The 20,315-nt window shown below is 36.6% G+C and overlaps 1 protein-coding gene across 1 annotated transcript in view; it reads right to left on the minus strand.

Moving 5' to 3' along the window:
- LOC149802963 (BTB/POZ domain-containing protein KCTD5-like) overlaps positions 1-20,315 on the minus strand; it is a 35,484-nt gene continuing 15,169 nt past the window's right edge. Inside the window, exons 5-6 of the mRNA XM_089952489.1 lie at positions 18,834-18,959; positions 1-12,962 (exon numbers count right to left, since the gene is read on the minus strand). Of these exons, the coding sequence (XP_089808615.1) occupies positions 12,933-12,962; positions 18,834-18,959 (156 nt within the window). The 3' untranslated portion in view covers positions 1-12,932. The remainder of the gene's footprint in view (positions 12,963-18,833; positions 18,960-20,315) is intronic.

Raw genomic sequence — 20,315 nt, forward strand, 5'->3', positions numbered from 1 at the left:
TTTATCATGTAACCTCATCACTTTAAAAGAGGGTAATTTTATTTTCTACTTAAGACATTAAAAGTGCACTATATGCAAATACATGAAAGATTTACTTTATAAATGACTGACAGCATAACTACTATATATACTCACGAGTCCAACCGCAAACTGGGTCTCTAGTTTATTGAGAGTAATCAGTATTAGTAAACAACATAAACCCTGATCTGCTGGTTAATTATTTCCTACACAGACTGTGATCTGCATGCACATTATGCTATGGAAGATCAGGATCTTTGTTGTCTGCAGCTTGACTCGACCTATATGCAAGTATATGCAGTAATCATGCGACTCGAGACAAATAATTTAATAAAGAGACACAACACATTTTGTCATCATATTTGAAATTAAACAGATAAATGTTTTACATATTTATACTACTACAAAAATTAATGAATAATAAGCATAATACCATCAAGATAAATGACACAACACACAAAAATGTAACAAACATCTAAAACCATACGACCTACCCATTCATTTGTCTTTTGTTTTTGTATAACTATATGGGCTGCATTCAATAAGGCTAGCATTACAAACCCACTGGACAGGCTACCAGTGAATGGTGCTAGGAGGCAAAATATAATGGTCTCCAGAGGTAGCTCGCTGTATTCAATGCACATAGACTTGTCTCATGCAAGAAAAGTTAGCTCAAGACGTAAACATAGGCTTAATGAATAAAGACGTGTGGTTAAATTACTGCCCGACATGTACTTGGACATATTTACTTGATGATGTGGATTAAACAGACATTTTCCATGGGGAAGCAGGACATGCTATTTTGTAAATACAAATTCCTTCTCCACTAACAGTGCGAAAGACTTCCTTACTACATACAGACCTGTTGTTACCTGAAGCACCCATGTATCGGCATGCATGCCATTTGCTCTATTTTCTGAATCCCAAACAAACTGTGTAGACCTGTCAGAGCATTAGAAAACAACAGATCAAAGTCTGACGCAGTTAAGTACATGTATACGGGGCTTTATTTTTTAAACACTGAAACACTTGCTTATAAAGATTACAGTGGATTAGCAGAAATCTTTTTTACTTCTGATGAAAATCTGTTTTAACGTATGGAAATCGAGTAATGGAGAATATATACTGATAAATATATTTACTACTGTTTAACTAAAACTCAGTGGATCCAGACATTCTGTAACATAATGCATGTGAAATACTGCAAGTCCTAGTATATTTCTTCTAGGGCAATTGTAAAGCATGCAGTTTTCAACTTCACAAATAAAACACAATATACAGACTTTAGAAAGATTTTTTTCCCCAATTCCTATAAATGATACAGCTGACCCATGTAAGATATGCCTTTCTCAGTTTTTTCTAATGTTTATATACATGTGACACAGTTGGACATAGTAAGAAAATCATATTGGACACACCTTTCCCATTTTTTCATTCCTATAATTATATATGTGTGACACAGCTGGCCTTGGTGAGAAAGCCATGTTGGATGCACTTTTCCCCCTTTTTTCTATGGAATAAAGAAAAATTCTTTACAACAGTTATTTTTTGGCAAACTAAACTTTTGAGCTCAATCCAAAAATGCAAAAATAAAATAACAAAAGACTGCTATTTTACCACTAGTCCTAATGATCAATATTTTTTTCTAATTAAAAATGAAATAAAACATAATCCATCATATGCATTGGTTCAAAAATCTCAGTGTTTCAGTTATGATGCACCCTTGTGGCATTTGTTCACAACAGATACCAAGTACCACAAGATAAAAAGAAACATTTAATGTGGCAAATAGAATTAACAAGTTGTTTTTTTCTCCCTTTAATGCACCAACCAATCAAAAGATATCCAAATTGCTCCCTTACTTTTTTTATTACAGGCTTTTTTATTAATGAAATGGTCACTATGCTCAGAATATACCCATTCTCCTAATCCCATATAAGGCAAAGCTCAAGATCATCTAGAAATAGTTGTATGCTCGGTATATCCCCTATTTTTGGGTTGAGAGGTCGAGCGTAAGATCAGCAAGGAACTGAACTGCAATAACCTTGCTGAAAAAATAAGAAACATTCAAATAATTTATTTAGATGACTTCTACTCTTGGTTTATGAACATCTGTGATTAAAATAAATTTTTTTAGTTTGGGTGATTCTTGTAAACGTGTGACGAGACACATTTAGCACCATTTGTCATTTTTCAACTCTGAAGTTTCTCACATGGGTGGATACAGAAAGAGACAATCTTTTTCCTAGTAAAATAAGTTTCTTTGAGAATATTTACCCAATCATAATACCGTAAAGAACTACTACTACCTCACAAATCCAGCCCTCCCAGATAATACTTTTAGCTAAAATGAACTCAAAGTTGTTTGCCGACCTATGTAGCGATCAGGCAGTGATCTTTTCTGTACAAGACTTGGCAGCAAAGCATAATAAGGCGTCAGTTAGTACTGGTATTAAAGGAACGCTCTCTGTGGATATAACTGCGGGGAGGCCAGGAGGTGTATGTGTGTTATTATTGGATAAGTACTCATAAAGATACATATTTTACAAGGGAAAATTGATTTCTTATTTAAATACAATACCAAAAATACATTAGGGGATTATGTAAGTAGGGAGGTACATCCCTTTACCCGAGATACCATCTCTGATCCCATCAGATATGCAAGACAACCTATAGGTAACTTGACTGGAAGGGACTCAATCTGTCGGGGCACAGCTTCAAATAGCCCCCCCCCCCCCCCCCCCAGCAAATCCAGAAAATTTGTGAAGCCACATCTTAGGAAGCTGTCAATTGACCTGGAAAGGTGATCTGTTGAGCTGCATAGGTCCTGCCAGATTGAATTGGGTCATATGAGATGACAGATCTCAGAGATAAAAGCGAGAAAATTTGGGCTCTGATCTCCATCCCACAGCCTGAATGATGTTTGTTAGCGAACAGTTCTGGTTGAATGCTAGGCTTGTAGTAACTTCTCTAGCCTTGTCAGCTGAAATGCATAATAAATTTATTTGAGCTGGGGTTATTTCTCTATATGCAGAACGAATAACTTGCTTAATCCTGGATGAGTTAGTCAGTTTTGATAGATACTACTGTTCTTTTATGTGAAGTAATAAGAGACATAATTTCCCTCAATGCAACAGATCTGTTCTATTAAGATAACACACAAAAGCCCAAACTGGTTATTGTAGGTGGCGTGCAGCTGATGTGTCCAGACTAGACAGAGTTTTCATGATGAAAGGCTTATTACCCATGGAAGGAAGCCAGTTCTTAGCGATGAACTTGAATGCTGTCATGAGTAAAACTGACCAGTTTTGTCGGAACTGCATATAATTTGGGTATGCTGATAGGGCATGTATATTGTTAATTCTGCCTGCAGTTGCTAAAGCCAGGAGGAAGCAGGTCTTGCATGAAAGGTGTGCCAGAGATGCCCATGAAAGTGGTTCAAATATGTCTTGTTCAGCCAGTTAATACCCAAGATAGGTTCCACATTGGCATAAGCCTAATGTTAATGGTCGTGTATAATCAAAGTTGGAGAGTAGTTTGGATAAGTCCTTGTTTTGTCCAATATCCTCTCTTCAATGACAAAAGGTGTCAGTGATCGTGGAGCTGTGACCTTTTATCATACTCGGCGCAAACTTTGAGTAGGAATGAAATAACTAATGTCGTGGTTGTTTGAGTAGCTAAGGGAAAATCCAAAGTCTCCCGTTGCAAGATTGATGGGCTCATTGATTGACTGGTGCAATGAGGATAAGGTGACACTCTGAATCTCTTGCTTTCTGTATCACATTAAACAGACGGATAGAGGATGAAGGTTTTGCTCTTAATGTGGCCTTATGGTAGTCCTTCAGGAAAGTGCAGGCAGGAAGCAGAGTCGTGTTCTGCCAATTTAGAAATTTGTAGCTGCAGTTATGGCATTAGCCAAAGTATGATGAGTGGTTCTGTTCAGTACTCTGGCCATTCTTGAGACAGACTCCCATGCATGCCCCGAGATATTCAGAGCGGGAGAAGATAAGCTATGTTCAATCTGTTGGAAGATAGCTAAAGAGACAAAAGTCCAACATACATGCCACAGCAACAATATTGCACACTAACTGCCTTATGTCTTCAAAGGCCATCTGGTCCATATGTATGGAGTGTGGCTTTGTCATCCCCAAAGTGTCAATACTGCTGTCAACTGCTGGGGTTTCCAAATAAAAGCATACTGTGTGGAAAGGTAACACCGCAGATGAACTGATGATGAAGGCGGGTCAGAACATCTGCAACTCATCACAAATGCAAAAGTAATTGAATTGGACTCTTCCCTTCTGTCATAAGATCAGAAGATGCTGCAGCCTGGTCCAGGTTGTTGATGAGTGGGGGGAGGAGGACAAAACTCTGGGGGTCAGAGGTAGAAAATGTCTTTAATGGTTGTTCGAAAGGCTGAATCTTCCCATTCCAATGGATAGTGTAGAATAAGTGACAGCACTGGAGAACAAGCAACATCATCTTGGTTGCATGAGGTGAGGCTAAGGTCTCCTGTAATGCTTGAGACTTAGCTGGCAAAGAGTGAAGAGCTCTGTCACTCCCTAAACTTGTAAAATGCCCTGCATTAGAAACCGTGACTTCGAGACATTCGCTGAGTAAAGAGTCTCTTCTCATGCCAGAGTGTAGAGAAATTATGAAGTGACATCTGTTGAGATGGGAATACTATTTGTGGCAACATGCCAGATGAGTGCTGGAAGCAGGGATGTTAGTGAATCAGCCCGTATTATTGACGTTTTTGCCCTTTGTGATCCCTAGTTCATGGTCTAGGCTGGTTGCAATGAGAATAGGCCATCTGTGGGGGGAGGACAGCATTAGGATCATCAGTTGGGATGGGTTATGTGATGTTTGATCCATGTAACATGTCTCTATGTCTGTAGATGTGAGGGAACTTGGCTGTTTGTTAGCTCTTTTCCCTTGCTGTTCTACAATAAGAATCAAGTCGAACACTGAGGCAAGGTAGAGGAAGTTTCCAAAAACGCTCAGTCCTGTGGTGATGTCGGAGCCGTTTCAGAGCTTGTCAGTGTCTGGCACTTCATAGCTGAAGGGTAAGTTGATTTACCTCCCTTGTCTGCCAGAACTTTCATACTGAGGAAAGGTCAGCATGCAGACTGGTGATGTCTTTGGCCTGAGCTGTGTTTTTGCGCTTTTCCCTGATCTTTAAGACAAACAGAGCAAAATGTATGCAACTATAGCCCTCCACCTGTCTTTTCAAATGCAATGTCTGTGCAGAGCTAGATCTTAAAATGCTGACCCAGAAATTGATAACGAGACTATAATAAAGCAATGAAGCATACAGGTAAATTAAAATAACAGTGTGGGTACAGAGCTAGACTAAATGATGGAAAAAAGTGATAGCAGACACTCTCAATTACAATGCAACTTCTAGGGAAGGTCAAGGATGGCATGTACAAGTAGAATCATTGAAGCATAGCATTCCAGGCTAAGGATACCATGGTAAAAGAAACTCACCTGTATGTAACAGAAATGATGGAATTATATATACATATAAAGAGTTTCTCAAGGGCATGAAAACCTGCACACATAAATATTGTAGCCCACGCATATCTTGTGAAGATGCACAAGTTACTAAGTGCTCTTTAAATATGATGGAATGCTTACACAGATAAACATCACTCAAGTGTCGCCTATAGAAGCATGCATGAGCAAGATACGACCAAGTAAACCAGTACTTGTCTTATCAGAGCTGAAGTAATACAGAAATGTACACAAGTGTTGATATTACACACAAAATCCTTCACATTATAGATACTTGCAAAGTGGGGGTGACAATATCCAAAATGAGGCAATTACCAGTAGGGAAAAAAGCCTATAGACCATCTGTACAAGTAAAAACAATGAAGCTTCTTAGGCTTTATCACAAAATCTTTTACCTAAGGGGAGATCACTCTGTATGATTGCTACATAGGTCAGCAGACTATGTTTAGCTCCCTTTAGCAAAAAACAGTATCTGGGAAGCTGGATTGTGAGGAAGTAGATCTTCTAAGGTATTATGATTGGGTAACATATTAAAAGAATAAATAACATTTCTTTACGGAAATAGGCTAAATTGTGAAAGGGACAACATTTACTGCATATGTGATGACTCGTGTGATGCTGCTGTTAAATGCATAAAATCCAGGATAAAAGTCGAACAATAAGTTTATCTTCCAATGGACTGGAGGGATAAAAACGAAGAAATACAGTATTACTACCTCAAGAAATTGCTTGAAAACTGAAACTTCACAAAGAAAGATGACTATAAGATGAAAGAAGCATAGAATCATAAACTTTGACTTTTCAAGAGCTGTTAGAGTATGGTCAGAAGTATTGAAGAAGAGAATCCTACAGTAGATATGGTTAATTTTTGTTACCATTTCATGCAATTACACAAATAACAGGTACAATAGATTATATAAATGATATTTTATTTAATTATGAGGTTGGCCCACTACAATCACACCACTGGCCCACATTATTAAATGAAGGGTGCCATCTGGTTCCTTTTCTGTCAAACCTTGTTGAGTGTGTGTGTGCATGATTTGGATTTTTAATGTAGCATTAACAATTTTTCAGTCGTATCGCTACGATGTCTGCAGTGTGACAGTTTATAGTGATGTCTAGCACTGAGGCATCATGCCGCAGACATGTAGCATGATGTCCCACCCAGTCACATTATCCTGACACCAGGCCAACCAGTCCTAACTCTATCCTCTTAATGCAGAGCGCCAAGTGAGGCATCTGTTAGTACCATTTTTGTAAGTCTCTGGTATGACTCAGCCAGGGATCGAACCCACAACCTCCCGCATCCGAGGCGAATGCTCTAACCACTAGGCCACCAGAGCGGTTCAAACCTTGTTTAAACACTGCTATCCCTCACCAGTACATATGATGCACTAATAAGAGGAAAAAAACTAGCCAAAAGTAGTAATCTATAATTTTTTTCCACACATTGTGTAAATAGGCAATAAACTGTGTTTAGTAGTAAGAGCTGTTCCATTTAACATACATGGAACCCAGGGAAGGCAGTTTCTTAAAAATACATGCCAGGGTACTTTGATTTCAGAGTTCATATTAAAATGATAAGAAATTTTAAATTGCATCTATGGGTGAGTATCCAGCTTTAAAAGGGCCTTCCCTGTGTCCCATGTTTTTAATGGAACAGCCTAAGAAGTTTCTCCACTGATGCATTATATTTTTTGGAGATGCGTAGCCCTGGACTTCCATTTTCAAAATACTGCAAAGAGCTGTTTATAAAAAAATAGTTTACATGAGGGTTTTTTTCTTCAGAAGTAAAATTTTGCTACATATTTGCCTTTTCTAAACACTGGCATTTATAATTGTTGAACAAAATAAAACAGTTAAAGAAATGTTAAGTCAGGGACAAGTCTTTCTATTTTCTGTAATCAAAGTTTTTCTATTTGTAAGTTTAATGATAAAAAGAACATAAAAATGGGGGGTTAGTTGGCCCACCATGCACAGGTTGAGTTTAAATTCCTAGAAGTTTATCATATTTGATGACTGGTTTTTATAATTTTATTCTGTCCAAAGTCGTGAAAACCATTCCTCACTATTTTCATGGGTTCAAATAATGCTGTAAACCATACATTACACGACTCAAAGAACAATGACCATTCTGTGGAAACAAAGAACCTTTCTCCAATTCACAAATATCAGTGAAAAATTTGTCATAAAACTATGAAAACTGATACCTAAGAAAATTAATGAACTCACAGCAATTGTTTGCCATTACTAGTGTTGATAATTGGTTGAAACTGTAATACTAATGATTGGTTCCTCATAACTAATTAATTATTCATTATAATCAGTTTTTGACATTTTCAACACAACCTGTACGACATTACTTGATGCCTAACTACTAGTTTCAACTAGCTGGCAGCAGTCAAGTTTAATCAATCATAGTACATAACTGATAAGAGACATATATGAAACATGTTTTTTGCTGCTAATGGGTTTGGAGAAAAAGAGTTACAGAAATTTATAGCTAAAAAAATTCTGTGATGTAGCCCTTTTTTTGAATATTGGTAATAATGATGAAAAAAAATCATAACTGAATGCTTGGTCATTTGACATTTCCGACTAAACTTCAATAATAATGACTAATTATCACTCCACTTGAGATTACTACAACTGTTGTTAAACTGTAAGGTACAACCAACTTAAAAGTTTCAAAGTGGGTAATAACCTGAAACTTATCCCAATAGAGCAGGGGTGCACAACCTTTTACGGCCAAGGGCCAGATTGCATTTTCTAAGACCACTCGAGGGCAGCAGACACTAATTTCTTTAATATAATTACGGTTCATGGGGGCCAGATTTCTGTGTTGTTTTAATTTGCCCTGAGGGCTGGACAGAACACACTTGTGGGCCGGATCTTGCCTGCTGGCCACGGGTTGTGCACCCCTGCAATAGAGAATCAGCTTGATTCACTTAAAAACACATTAAGCTTGCATTTACATATAAATGTGCTGTAAGAACTATGAGAAGAAGAAAAAAAACGTATCCATTCTTTTACACAAAACATATATACATCTGTTGTGTCCATAAAAATGTAAACATATCAAGCAAACATTTTAGATGATAGACTTGCACTGATGATACAAATAGATGAACATTTGATTTATACCCTGTATATAAAATACATCTCTGTTAAAAGAACTTTAGTTTATGAACACTTTAAAATCAAATTTTTTTAATATCAAACTGCGTCATATAATGTGCTCTTTTACAACATGTTTGACACTTTTATGTTACTTAAAAAAGTTGACAACAGGTATTGGTATGACTGATGACAGGATAAATATTTTGCAGTGAAACCAGGAGAAACATATTTCTAAACTCATGTTAGTCATACTAACTATGCTGACCATTAGCTTGCAAGACCGAACATTGTACAAGATATATTCACTTGTGTAATTTGCCAGAAAAGTCATACTGATAAAAATAACACATCATTTATGCATTATTACTACCAAACTGCTACGTGATGCAGATGCAAATAAAACCTGAAAATTCCTTACAAAAAATTAGGTGGCTTTACTATTAACACAACTCCTTAAATTGATGGTAAAAAAATTACATTTACATTTGCTTTTAAACTATATATATGTAAACACAAGCCAAGCATAATGTTGGTTTGCCCTGATCATGTTAATAAGGCATTGATAACATTTTTTTAGCTTTTAAGATTCATATAGATGTGAAAAATGGCATGAAAATCGACTAAAATCATCTATATATAGATACAAATAAGGTAGCAAACTTTCATTTGTCTATGTCTAGTGGTTTTTAGTCTTGATAACAAGCCTTGCAAGAATGAAATCAGTATACTATTTTAGTTATTACCATTACATTCAATTCATTTATCTTTGATGAACATTCCACCTGTTCATGCATTGTACATCAAGTGTCACTATGTATAAATTAGGTCAGTCCACTTTATAGTAACTTGTGGGTTGAAAGCTGCAGTAGTACTGGTTTATGATCGAGTGAAACCATACTATGTCTCTAATAACAAACATGTGACCAGCAACAGTAGTCAACAGGTTACCACTGATATGCAGTGCTAGATTAATTTAAACGAGTTAACTGAGTCAACCACATGATCCACAAAAATGTCCACATTCTGTTAGAACTTCTACAACTGACATAAAATGGTGCTTAAAGATGTCATTTTTAAAAAGGGAAAAGACTAAAAAATCATAAAGCACACAATCAATTAATTACAGATCATATTCATTTCTGAATGGTGATAGTATTTGCACTAAATCATATCAAAAGTGTTCAAAATAAATTAAAAAATCCATACAATTTTCATGCTGTAAGATTCTTATTTGCTGTGATTGTCTTTATTCACATATACATCATACAGAGTCAAATGCATGCAGAAACTCAAACAAGTTATAAATACAAACCAAGGAATACACATTAAGCTTTATGATATAAAAGCTTATTCACTTTGATATTGACTATTTCATTTATCTTATTATTCAACATTGAGTTATAGCTAAATAATACATTCATTCGACATACTGTGATAATATCATATTATTCAACAGCAACTGATGGCTAAATAATACATTCATTCACCATACTTTGGTACTATCAAATTATTCAACAGCAACTGATGGCTAAATAATACATCCATTCACCATACTTTGACACTATTTATCAGATTATTCAACAGCGACTGATGGCTAAATAATACATTCATTCACCATACTTTGGTACCATCATATTATTCAACAGCGACTGATGGCTAAATAATACATCCATTCACCATACTTTGATACTATTTATCAGATTATTCAACAGCGACTGATGGCTAAATAATACACTCATTCACCATACTTTGACACTATTTATCAGATTATTCAACAGCTACTGATGGCTAAATAACACATCCATTCACCATACTTTGACACTATCATATTATTCAATAGCAACTGATGGCTAAATAATACATCCATTCACCATACTTTGACACCATTTATCAGATTATTCAACAGCGACTGATGGCTAAATAATACACTCGTTCACCATACTTTCACACTATTTATCATATTATTCAAAGCCACTGATGGCTAAATGGTACACTTTCACCATCTGACTGAAAAAAGTAGAAAAATACGAGTTAAGAATAAAGCAAAAGTGAAAATTCAAAATCCATTTATTCTACTAAATGTTTCTCTAAGAACTGATATGATTGCTGATATCTTTCTATCATCAGATGTGTAATCCATAAACATATCAATGCAAAGTATGATTTCAAAGTTCAGCTTAAATTTTCTTGGCAATATTCCACCATGCTTGGGAAGAAAACTTTAAAACATGTTTTTAACTAACAGTCATATAATGCAGCAAGTTTAATTTCTTCTGATACTAACTGGAAACTAATTGGTCATATTTGTACCATTGAAATTATTGCAAAATTGTGTTTCTGTACTGTCTAAAACTATACTCATTTTCAACTGAGGTAAGGCTGCAATGTTTACCAAAATACTGAAATGTGTACATGGTATACAATAACCAGAACAATGCAGTTTAGTCACACTGATTAAACACTCAACTTTCTGTCCAATACGTCATAAGGCTTAGAATTGAGACAATATGCATGCCATATCACATTCAATTTCTGATCGTTTCATTTGCGCTATATCTTATACGAGCGTGATTCAGTTTGTGAGACATGTCTTTGTTGAACATATGTTAGTTTTGGTCCTTAGGATCGTAGTGATACTGTTATGTACTGCTACATTTATGTGTCGTGCTGAAAAATTTGATGATGCAGCCAGATGTAATTCCAAGTCATGAATACTGCATGCTTTTCTAGGATCTACAATGACTAAGAAACTAGAGTGGCTTGTAAACTTAAAACACATTGCTGTAAAATAAAATATTACTCAAAGTTTTGTTATCAAACATGGTTTTAAAGGCAAAAAATGTTGTTTATGGAAATTATGTCAACATTACCAGTAATCAACCTGATGTGTATTGTGTGGCACAACCAATTCTCATCAATTTTGGCTCTTTCCAAGTGATGTCACACTCATTGCAAACATCATTCAAACTTTACAAAAAGAATTAACAGGAAAATTAAGCTAAACAGTTGTCTTAGGTAGAGATGTGGAAATATATCATTTAATTGGAAAGGACAGCTCCTGCATGACAGCCAGCCATGTAATGTTTCATTTACATGGTTAGCAACTTTGTAAGCAATTACAGGAAGTAAAATAAACTAAGCTGTTGTTTGTGTAAACGTTGCAGCCTTAGCAAAAGCCGCGCTCTAGTTGGCATGGGAGATAACTCTTGCAAATCTTTATTACAGAAGCAGCAATAGCTATTTAAGCAGAAACATTAAACCTGCAAAAACTCTTGCTCAAGTTACATTAATCACTTTCTTATTACAAAAAAATGTAGTACAGTAAATCATACATGAAAACCTGTTACCTTGCAATTTCATTGATGTTAACAGAAAATAGTAGCAATGTTAATATTACTTTAAAATCCTTATTCATTCAACATGGCAAAATATGCATATTTATAATTTTCATGAAGATCTTTAAAAATTAGTCAAGAAAGGATATAAGTATTGATTTGACTTGGCTCAGTAAAGAACCTTATACTTTACAATAGTATATACAACATTTTCTGCCATGCAAGAATCAACAATTAACAACATTATTTTTAATAATTCCACTATAGTAATAAGTGATCATTTCATGCCTACTATACTAATATGCCTGAGAGAGGAAAATCTGGCAAAGTAACATAGAATATTAATGAAAAATGCTCCACTGCCATGATTAACATTCTAATATTTTTGTGCAAACTGTGGCCTCATGCATCAGCCAATCTGCAGTCTGGCTAATCTGGAGTTGTAAGTCCCAGAAAATGATGTTGTGGAATGCTGAAAACTGAACATATTTAAGCCTTCATTCTTAAACAGTGGCATACCATATCTGGCTGAAATCCAGTGACCATTGGTAAAAGTAAGCAATAAAAACTAGAGCTAGAATGATGGGTAATCAGGAACCATAACGCCTGTAAATTAGAACACAGATGGGTGGAATTAAACTCATTTTAGGTCTTATCAATAGAAAGTTGCAGAATAAATTTGCTTAAAATCCAATTATTTCCAGTCAAGTTATCTTGCTGAATCCAAATCATTAATGGTTGGACAGCTTGACAGACAGACAGCATAATTACTATAGGGCTCCATAGACTTCAATGAGTGAGGCCCTAATAAAGGAGTCACAATTTTTCAGCAGATGTTGGGGATGCGCTGTGCTGCAAAGTAGTGGGGCAATTTCCATTGTTTGCTTCATCAACAGGGTACTGCATATTTCACGTTGTTCTTGCATTCCAGCAAGGACATTACATTCTAGAACCCTTCTGTTGTAGTACCTGTAAAAAGGATCAAATGATTACAAAAAGTGAGTTGCCCATAAATATAGGTGAAATGAAGAATGCAGAGAAAACAATGAATTTACTACTTTAACTTATTGGTAATTTCTAATAAATACTCTCAACCATATCTTTTTGTAATAATCAGAATAATCCACCAAATAAATCTACCACTAATTTGACACTCTTCCGAGATTCATTCCCTACCCCCCTTTTTGAATAGGAGCAGGGTACAAGATGTAATGGGGGGGGGGGGTAAAACTAATTTTAATTATGTCATAGTTACAAGCTGAGGAATTACTCACAAAGTTGGTAAGGTGTATGCATATCCCACTGAAATAGAAGACATCTAGCACCTATACCCTCTGGTCTTGAACTGACATGACATATAGGAGTGTGCTGTTCAAACTGTACAATTGACTGTTTCCACTGCTGAAGTATTTTTTGCTACCTACTGGTGTGGGAACCATTCCTCGACAACTACTCAACCCTGTCTGGCCAGGCTATCTGCCAGAATATTTCTCTTGCCTGTGGCAAACTCTAACAATGATCTTTTGATGAGGCTGTACAACAGAGGTTACAGAATTCCAAACAGAGAGCTAGGGGCATGAATGCTCGCTTGGCATCTGAGTATACTTCACACATGTGTTGTCCATAACAGCCATGAGGCCACAATTTCTAATTAGGTGGAGCTCTTCATCAAGTACTAAAAATACAGCCTGCATTTCTAGGCCATTCATATATAGGGAAGATTCTTTTGGAGACTACTAGACCATTCATTACTATCCCTTGGACCATAGGTGAGCACCTGAGCCTTAATCTTAGGTATCCATGTACAGGAAAGAGTGAGGATCTGGATCATGGATTGGAACTCGTCAGAAACCTGTCCAGATTTTGCCACCTATTCCCACTGTGACAAAGTCTGGATAAGGGGATCTAGACAAACAAGAGGTGCTTGTGAGGTCTCCTATTTACGAGAACAACTGTAGAGGCCACATCTGAAGACTTCAGAGAGAAACCAAGACTTCTGACACATTCTGAGCCATTAGAAAAGAGAGGAAGAGGCTAGCAGAGAATTAAATCTTCCTGAGCCTTGCAATGAGATGGAATCTGTGAAATCCTGTCTGAAGAACATGAACTGACCCCCGACTGGTGAGGAAATTTATCCCAATACAAACAAAATTCTGAGAAAGTATCAGAGCCAACTTCTCTTTGTTGGGATTTGGATTAGATCAGTCATGTTGCCCCAACAGCATGACACATCCTTACAAGGATGTCTTCATCAATTAGTCGTCAACATACTGGACGATCTACCCTAAGCAAGCAGATATTACACTCAACACCCTGGTGAAGGTTCTGGAGTAGAAACTAGGCTGCTGAGATGAGCTTGAACATGAAAAGACTCCTGGTCCAGATAAAACCACAGGAATTTATTGTGGGTTAAGAGGATTGGGTTGTAAAGGTAGGCATTTTGGAGGTCTATGTAGACCACCCACTTATTCGACCATATAGCATTACTGATTGAGGTGCACATCTTCATCTTCGAAACAAGAGTCCCTCAAAGGGACTGATGCTCTACTGTCTGAAAAAAATTCCCAGGAGTTCAAAATAAGACAATTTCTCCATTTAAATGTGAAGTGTTGAAACCATTGCTTATATTCAAATTAGCTGTTGTGGCTACCATACTGGATGTAAGATTAGCCCACACTGATGAAGTCAAACTAGATACCATTGGAAGACTACTGGTTAAAACCCCATGCCATTTTGACCATCCCTTCTAGAGAAATAGTGACAAAATAAGAAGCAGACAGAGATATACAAGATGGGGAGTTAAGAGAAAGGATACCTAATAGACATAATGGAGTGATAGAAAGATATTCTGAGGGGACAAATATAGTGAGAAACAATGTAGATAAACATTAGTGTAGAATTTGGAAAGGTGGACAGAACTACTGTGTATATTGGATATAAACAGTAGACAATATGACTTAGTGTTTTAATTAGTATACCACTGGTCTCCACCTCACCCTGATGTCAACAGAAAGACCTAACAGGTCAGACAGACCACAACTACCGGGTCAGACTAATATGACTTTTCATTGTTCTGGATTAACAAAAATAAAATGTTCAAGATGGCTGTTGTGTGTGGTACCCATACTGGACGTCAGACCAGCAGTGTTTTCATTCAGGCCCAACTAGATACTGTAATAAATCTTTTAGTGAAAACCCTATGTTGACATGATCCTCCACTGAGGTGTAGCAGCATTAACAAGATTTTAATGATGAATGTCCAGGTGGACATTTAGGATCAGCTAAATATCAAAAGAAGTCTTCAGGTGAAAACCTATGCTGATTTGACTTTTCATTCGGGAAAAGTAGTAATAACAAGATTTTGAAGTTGGCTGTCATGATGTTCATATTGAACATCAGACTGGCACTATTTTCATTAGGAACAACTTTACACTAGAAGAAGTCTTTAGTGAAAACTTCAAGCTGATATGACCATACTCGAAATTTACAAGTTTTTTGTCCGCGTCTACATCACTAAGTCATCTGAATTTGATAATTAATAAAAACTAATTGCTGCCTACATCAATATCAGAGCCTTTACCTAAGTTATCGAAGCTTTCATAGTTGTGATTCTAATCGTGAAAACTTTGTAAGTACTGAATGAAATCCGCAACCTCCATTTTGGAGAGTGGAGAATATGACCCAGTTACTTTAAATAGCAGATTTCGACCAGAGCATAAACAGTGACCATGTGATCTGACATAATGGTCATTCGCAGAAATGACTGTATTAGATAATAATTTCGAGTATGAGAAATGGCAGCTATGGTTGGTCATGCGGCTTCACTGACTTAACGGTGAACAAGTTATCTCAAGATTTTAAAGCACATAAAAAATTCTTCTGTGAAAAATAATTACACAGCAATAACAATTGGACTTTACTCTTAAAATTTTCCACACATAATAGATGTGTACCAAAAATATAACATGGTTAAAATTGCTGTTAAACGTAACATACACTACATTGCCTAACAGTTAACAGGCAGGCCTATGCATATGGAGTCGAATGGGTAACAGGTGTTTTATTTATAGCGCACAGCACTGGGTAACTTTGCTCTATGAGGTAAAGGGTTAATGGGAAAAGATTGAAGATGAGCCAAACTGTCCCCCCCTTTTTTGGAAACAAGCAAGATCTGAGAATAAATCCTGGACTTTGGATGTCTGTCACCCTCTCTAATGCAGCCTTCCTTATAAAGGTGCACACTCCTTCCCACAAGGATTTTAATCTGGGCTGCTGAAACTAAATTTGGGTCCATGATGGAGGTGTAGGTATTTGGAAGTAAAGGTAATAAGACTCTTCCTGTGCAAAAGAATCAAGCATCATCCATTAGGCCCAGCCTGGTATCTAGTGGGACTTTAGAAAAATGGGGGCTTAACAGGAGAGGGTGCAGTGCAACTTCCTCCTTTGGGAAGGGGGAGTATTCTGTAGATGGTTGTGTTGAAGTCCCAGCTTAAAGTGCTTAAGGGGGTCCCAAAGACCTCTCAGGATGGGTCCTTTTTGCCAGTTTGTCTCAGCCAAGGAGTCCAGTAAGAAACTGGAACTGCTTTCCTTTTGATCTTGGGTGGTCACTGTGAGGATTAAGCCACAGAATATAAGGTCTCTGCATCAAATGGCACTGTCCTCAAAACATTTTTGCTGTGTTCCAATAAGACCATATATGAATCAGAGCTGAATAATTACAAAAGTGAAGTTCAACCAGGAGTGTCACAGACATCAAGCATGTGCCTTGTCTTGGTGATGAGAAGTTAAGGCTGCCAGAGATTCCTCCTTAACAGACTGAAGGAGGCCCCTGCATAAAGGTCAGTATAGGAGAATATGGTAACTTATGTACGAGTGTCAAGTTCCATAGTCTTTAGAGACATAATGGAGAAAAGGGCAAAGGTTTCTACCAATATCACCACCTGGGAGATACCCGAGTCCAATGTGGGAGGCTAGAGGGGCCAGTACGGGTGTAGACCCTGTAACTTGAGGTGGAAACCAGGGGCCAAAGCACAGAAGAGGAGTCAGACTATCTCGTCTGATGCCTTGATGCTTCCTGGCCTTGGGACAACTTCTGTGATAACTCAATGACCATCACAGAGTGTAGGAGATATAGAATGTTCATTCTGACTGCATTCCCAAGAGCCTCTCCACACTGGACAAGATCCTGGAGTTCAAAGATCCAGAAGACAAGGCGCACTTATCTTGAAAAGGTGGTAAACATCATTAACTGCCTAGTAGAAATTCCAAATTTCCCCATCTTCCATCAACTGAACTGAAGGGTGGGATGGAGATGGGGACTTCAAGGAAGGGAAAGGATACAACACAACTGGGTCTTCTAGAAAATTATCCATGTCCACTAGAAAAGAATGTTTGTTGTCCTGTCATCACTCTTGAGCTGTGAAAGGCCTGTCCCTTCTAGATTCCCTCTTTGGAGCATGGAACATTACAACTGTTGGTTCATTGTCCCTGTCCATTGGAGGGGGAACAGGATGAGACCCTTCTTACTCCCTACTTCGCAATGGGGACTAAAAATCCCAAATGAATGCTGGAGAATGATGGCAGCCTCCTCACTTTTCTTCAATAATGAAATAAGAAGAGATGGGAAAGGCCATTCAGGTCAAATCATCCACGGCACCATGGTGGGAAGGGAAGACACTGCTGGCTCACAAATGTGTGATGGAGTCCCCAAGCTTCATAAGGGATGTATTGGATTATAGGAAAAGTGGGGTGTTGACAGATCAAAGCAGTGTCCAATCCCATAGGGGACTGACTGAAAACAAAGAGAAAGGTAGTAATGATTGGAGTATTTTACTTTCCCATGTGTGAGGAAAGAGCATACTCCTCTACCTTCCCTACAATCTATTGGGTCATTACACAAAGCATATACTGCATGGAAATGTCCACTCTGAACTCTCTAATCTGTGAGTAACTGGGATTTGTTACATCTGTGATTGACAACATTCTTTCTCCCTGTTCAAACTGATGTGGGGGTCAAAGTTCACCGTGCTTCTTCTGTGATTTGCCGACGTTAATTCATAATGACACCAAAACTATGTTTTGGAAGTTCTGCTAAAATGTATCAGTCTGATCACAAGAAAACAATACCAAAGGTATTAAATAAATATAATGTGATAAAATCAAGGATTATTACAACTGTTAATGTTCCAGATCCACCAAAACAAGTATATAGGTAAAAATGAAAGATTGGATGGTCAAATATTTGCAAAATTTAAAGGCTTTTGCTACCCAAACAAATGTAAAGACTTTCAAAAATTTTCAAGACCATAATAGCATCAGTCTGGCTTTTCTTGCATTCAAAATACTTTTAAAGTTGTGAACCTTTAATTGCCTATCTAACCTGTGATGCAATATAAATAAATGGGTTCTGTGATTCTGAGGTGCAAAAACATTAAAATTTGATAATAACTGTATTAGTGACAAATGAGGATTTAATTTGATAAGATAATTTTTTTTAAAAACTGATTGTAGTCACATTTAAAATTATTATAAAAAATACAATTTAATTTATTAGAATTTGTTTCTCAAATTTTTTTGTTCATCTAAAACAAAATTTTCTGCATGATGCTCCTCAGTTTGTTCTCAGGAAGACTTTCATGTTTTTCAGTCATATTTTCATGTCCAAGGGTAATACTTGGTTACACTTTGGTCATAAAAAAAAGACTTATTTATTTATTAATCAGAATTGCTTAAATGACCACTTAATTATCAAAAAATTAAACAACTTCCAAATCACTCTTGACATCACACACTATAGCCAGAGTATGCTGAATCCAAAACTCATGGAACTATCTCCATTACCTTTGCTCTGTCTGTGGGCTCAGTCTCTTGGCCATTTAAGTTATTTGGACATTCCTTGGACACTACACACAGAAACTCTGCATGATCCTCTGTACCATAATTATACTGTGAGCCAATATTTATCAACTGAAATGAATATAAAAAGAATGACAGTGCAGCCACATTTAGATGAATCAAATATAGCATTTATCAAACTGGTTGTCTTTGCCCAGAGTGAACTATTTCATATATATATATACCATCTTACCTCAGTGCTCATCCCAAAGGAAATATATGAAATAAGTTAAATAATAATATTGGTGTTCATGAACAAACAGAAACTACACAATTCATTTTGCAAACTTCAGCCTGAATCTGCACTTGTCTTAGATTCTTTATTACAATTTGTAATATATATGCTCATTTTTTCCTCCATTAACTTTACATTGTCAGAATCGTGCAATATTTTATGATACTGCACTCGGGCACACTTCATATTGAACTCGTATGAATAAAGAACTAATTTCTGTTTGTAAACAAACAATGGAACTAGGTGCTAGCACTTTTATTTTATTTGTCTGTGGATGAAGTAAACCAACTGAGCCATTTGAAAGTAGAGATGCCAAAATTGACAATGTGGATGAATTCACAGACTCACAAAATAAACTTTCAACGAAGCAGGTGACTGAACGTGATATCAGAAATGTGCAGCAAAGGCAGCATGATAACTACTTTGTAAACAAATCATGTACACTCACGTAGTAGGTGCTTTACGTTTTGGTTGATTAAATTTGTTTCTGAATCAACTAAAGCAGATGTTTTGTGGACTGCCACATACCAGCTGCTTTGCCATATTCCGTGTTAACTTTTTTTGATACAATTGTGATAGATGCCAGATTTCATAAAATTGCTGGGTCCCTACAAATAACATGCAAGTGACAAGGTATAAACTGTCTTCTTTAGCTGGTAATAAGAATGGCAAAATTATACTTAGTTTTACATCCTGAATTTCTTCAAAATGTACTTTCTTAGTTCTGCAAATCAGAATTACATGAGCAATGTCATGGGTTCTCAAGCCTGATCACACATTTCAAAATTGTACTGTAATTTCGACTATATTCCATGTACAGTTACATCCTTCTTACTGCACTCAAAATAAAATAAACAATATATTTCATAGCATCTTTTTGATAATTGCAGTTGGAAGCCTTCATATTTTCCCCACATTATGATTTCAAACATTCAATAACAGAATAGAAACACACTTGCAGATGTCAACATGCTGCTCCATCACTGCTGAAATCCGGTGTATTTCATGTAGAATTGGCACAGATAAATCCAGTCCATAATCATGAAATTTCATAGAAACAACAAAAATACCAAAATCTGTTCATTCCAGATCAAATGTAAATGTTGTTGCAATGCACATTCATTCACAATATGACTCCAAATTTCATTTTTAAGGAAACCAAAATCAGTGTTTCCCTTTACGCACATTTGTGC

Source organism: Sinohyriopsis cumingii, chromosome 3 (genome assembly GCF_028554795.1).
Source record: "Sinohyriopsis cumingii isolate HCF-2022 chromosome 3, ASM2855479v2, whole genome shotgun sequence".
Classification (NCBI taxonomy): domain Eukaryota; kingdom Metazoa; phylum Mollusca; class Bivalvia; order Unionida; family Unionidae; genus Sinohyriopsis; species Sinohyriopsis cumingii.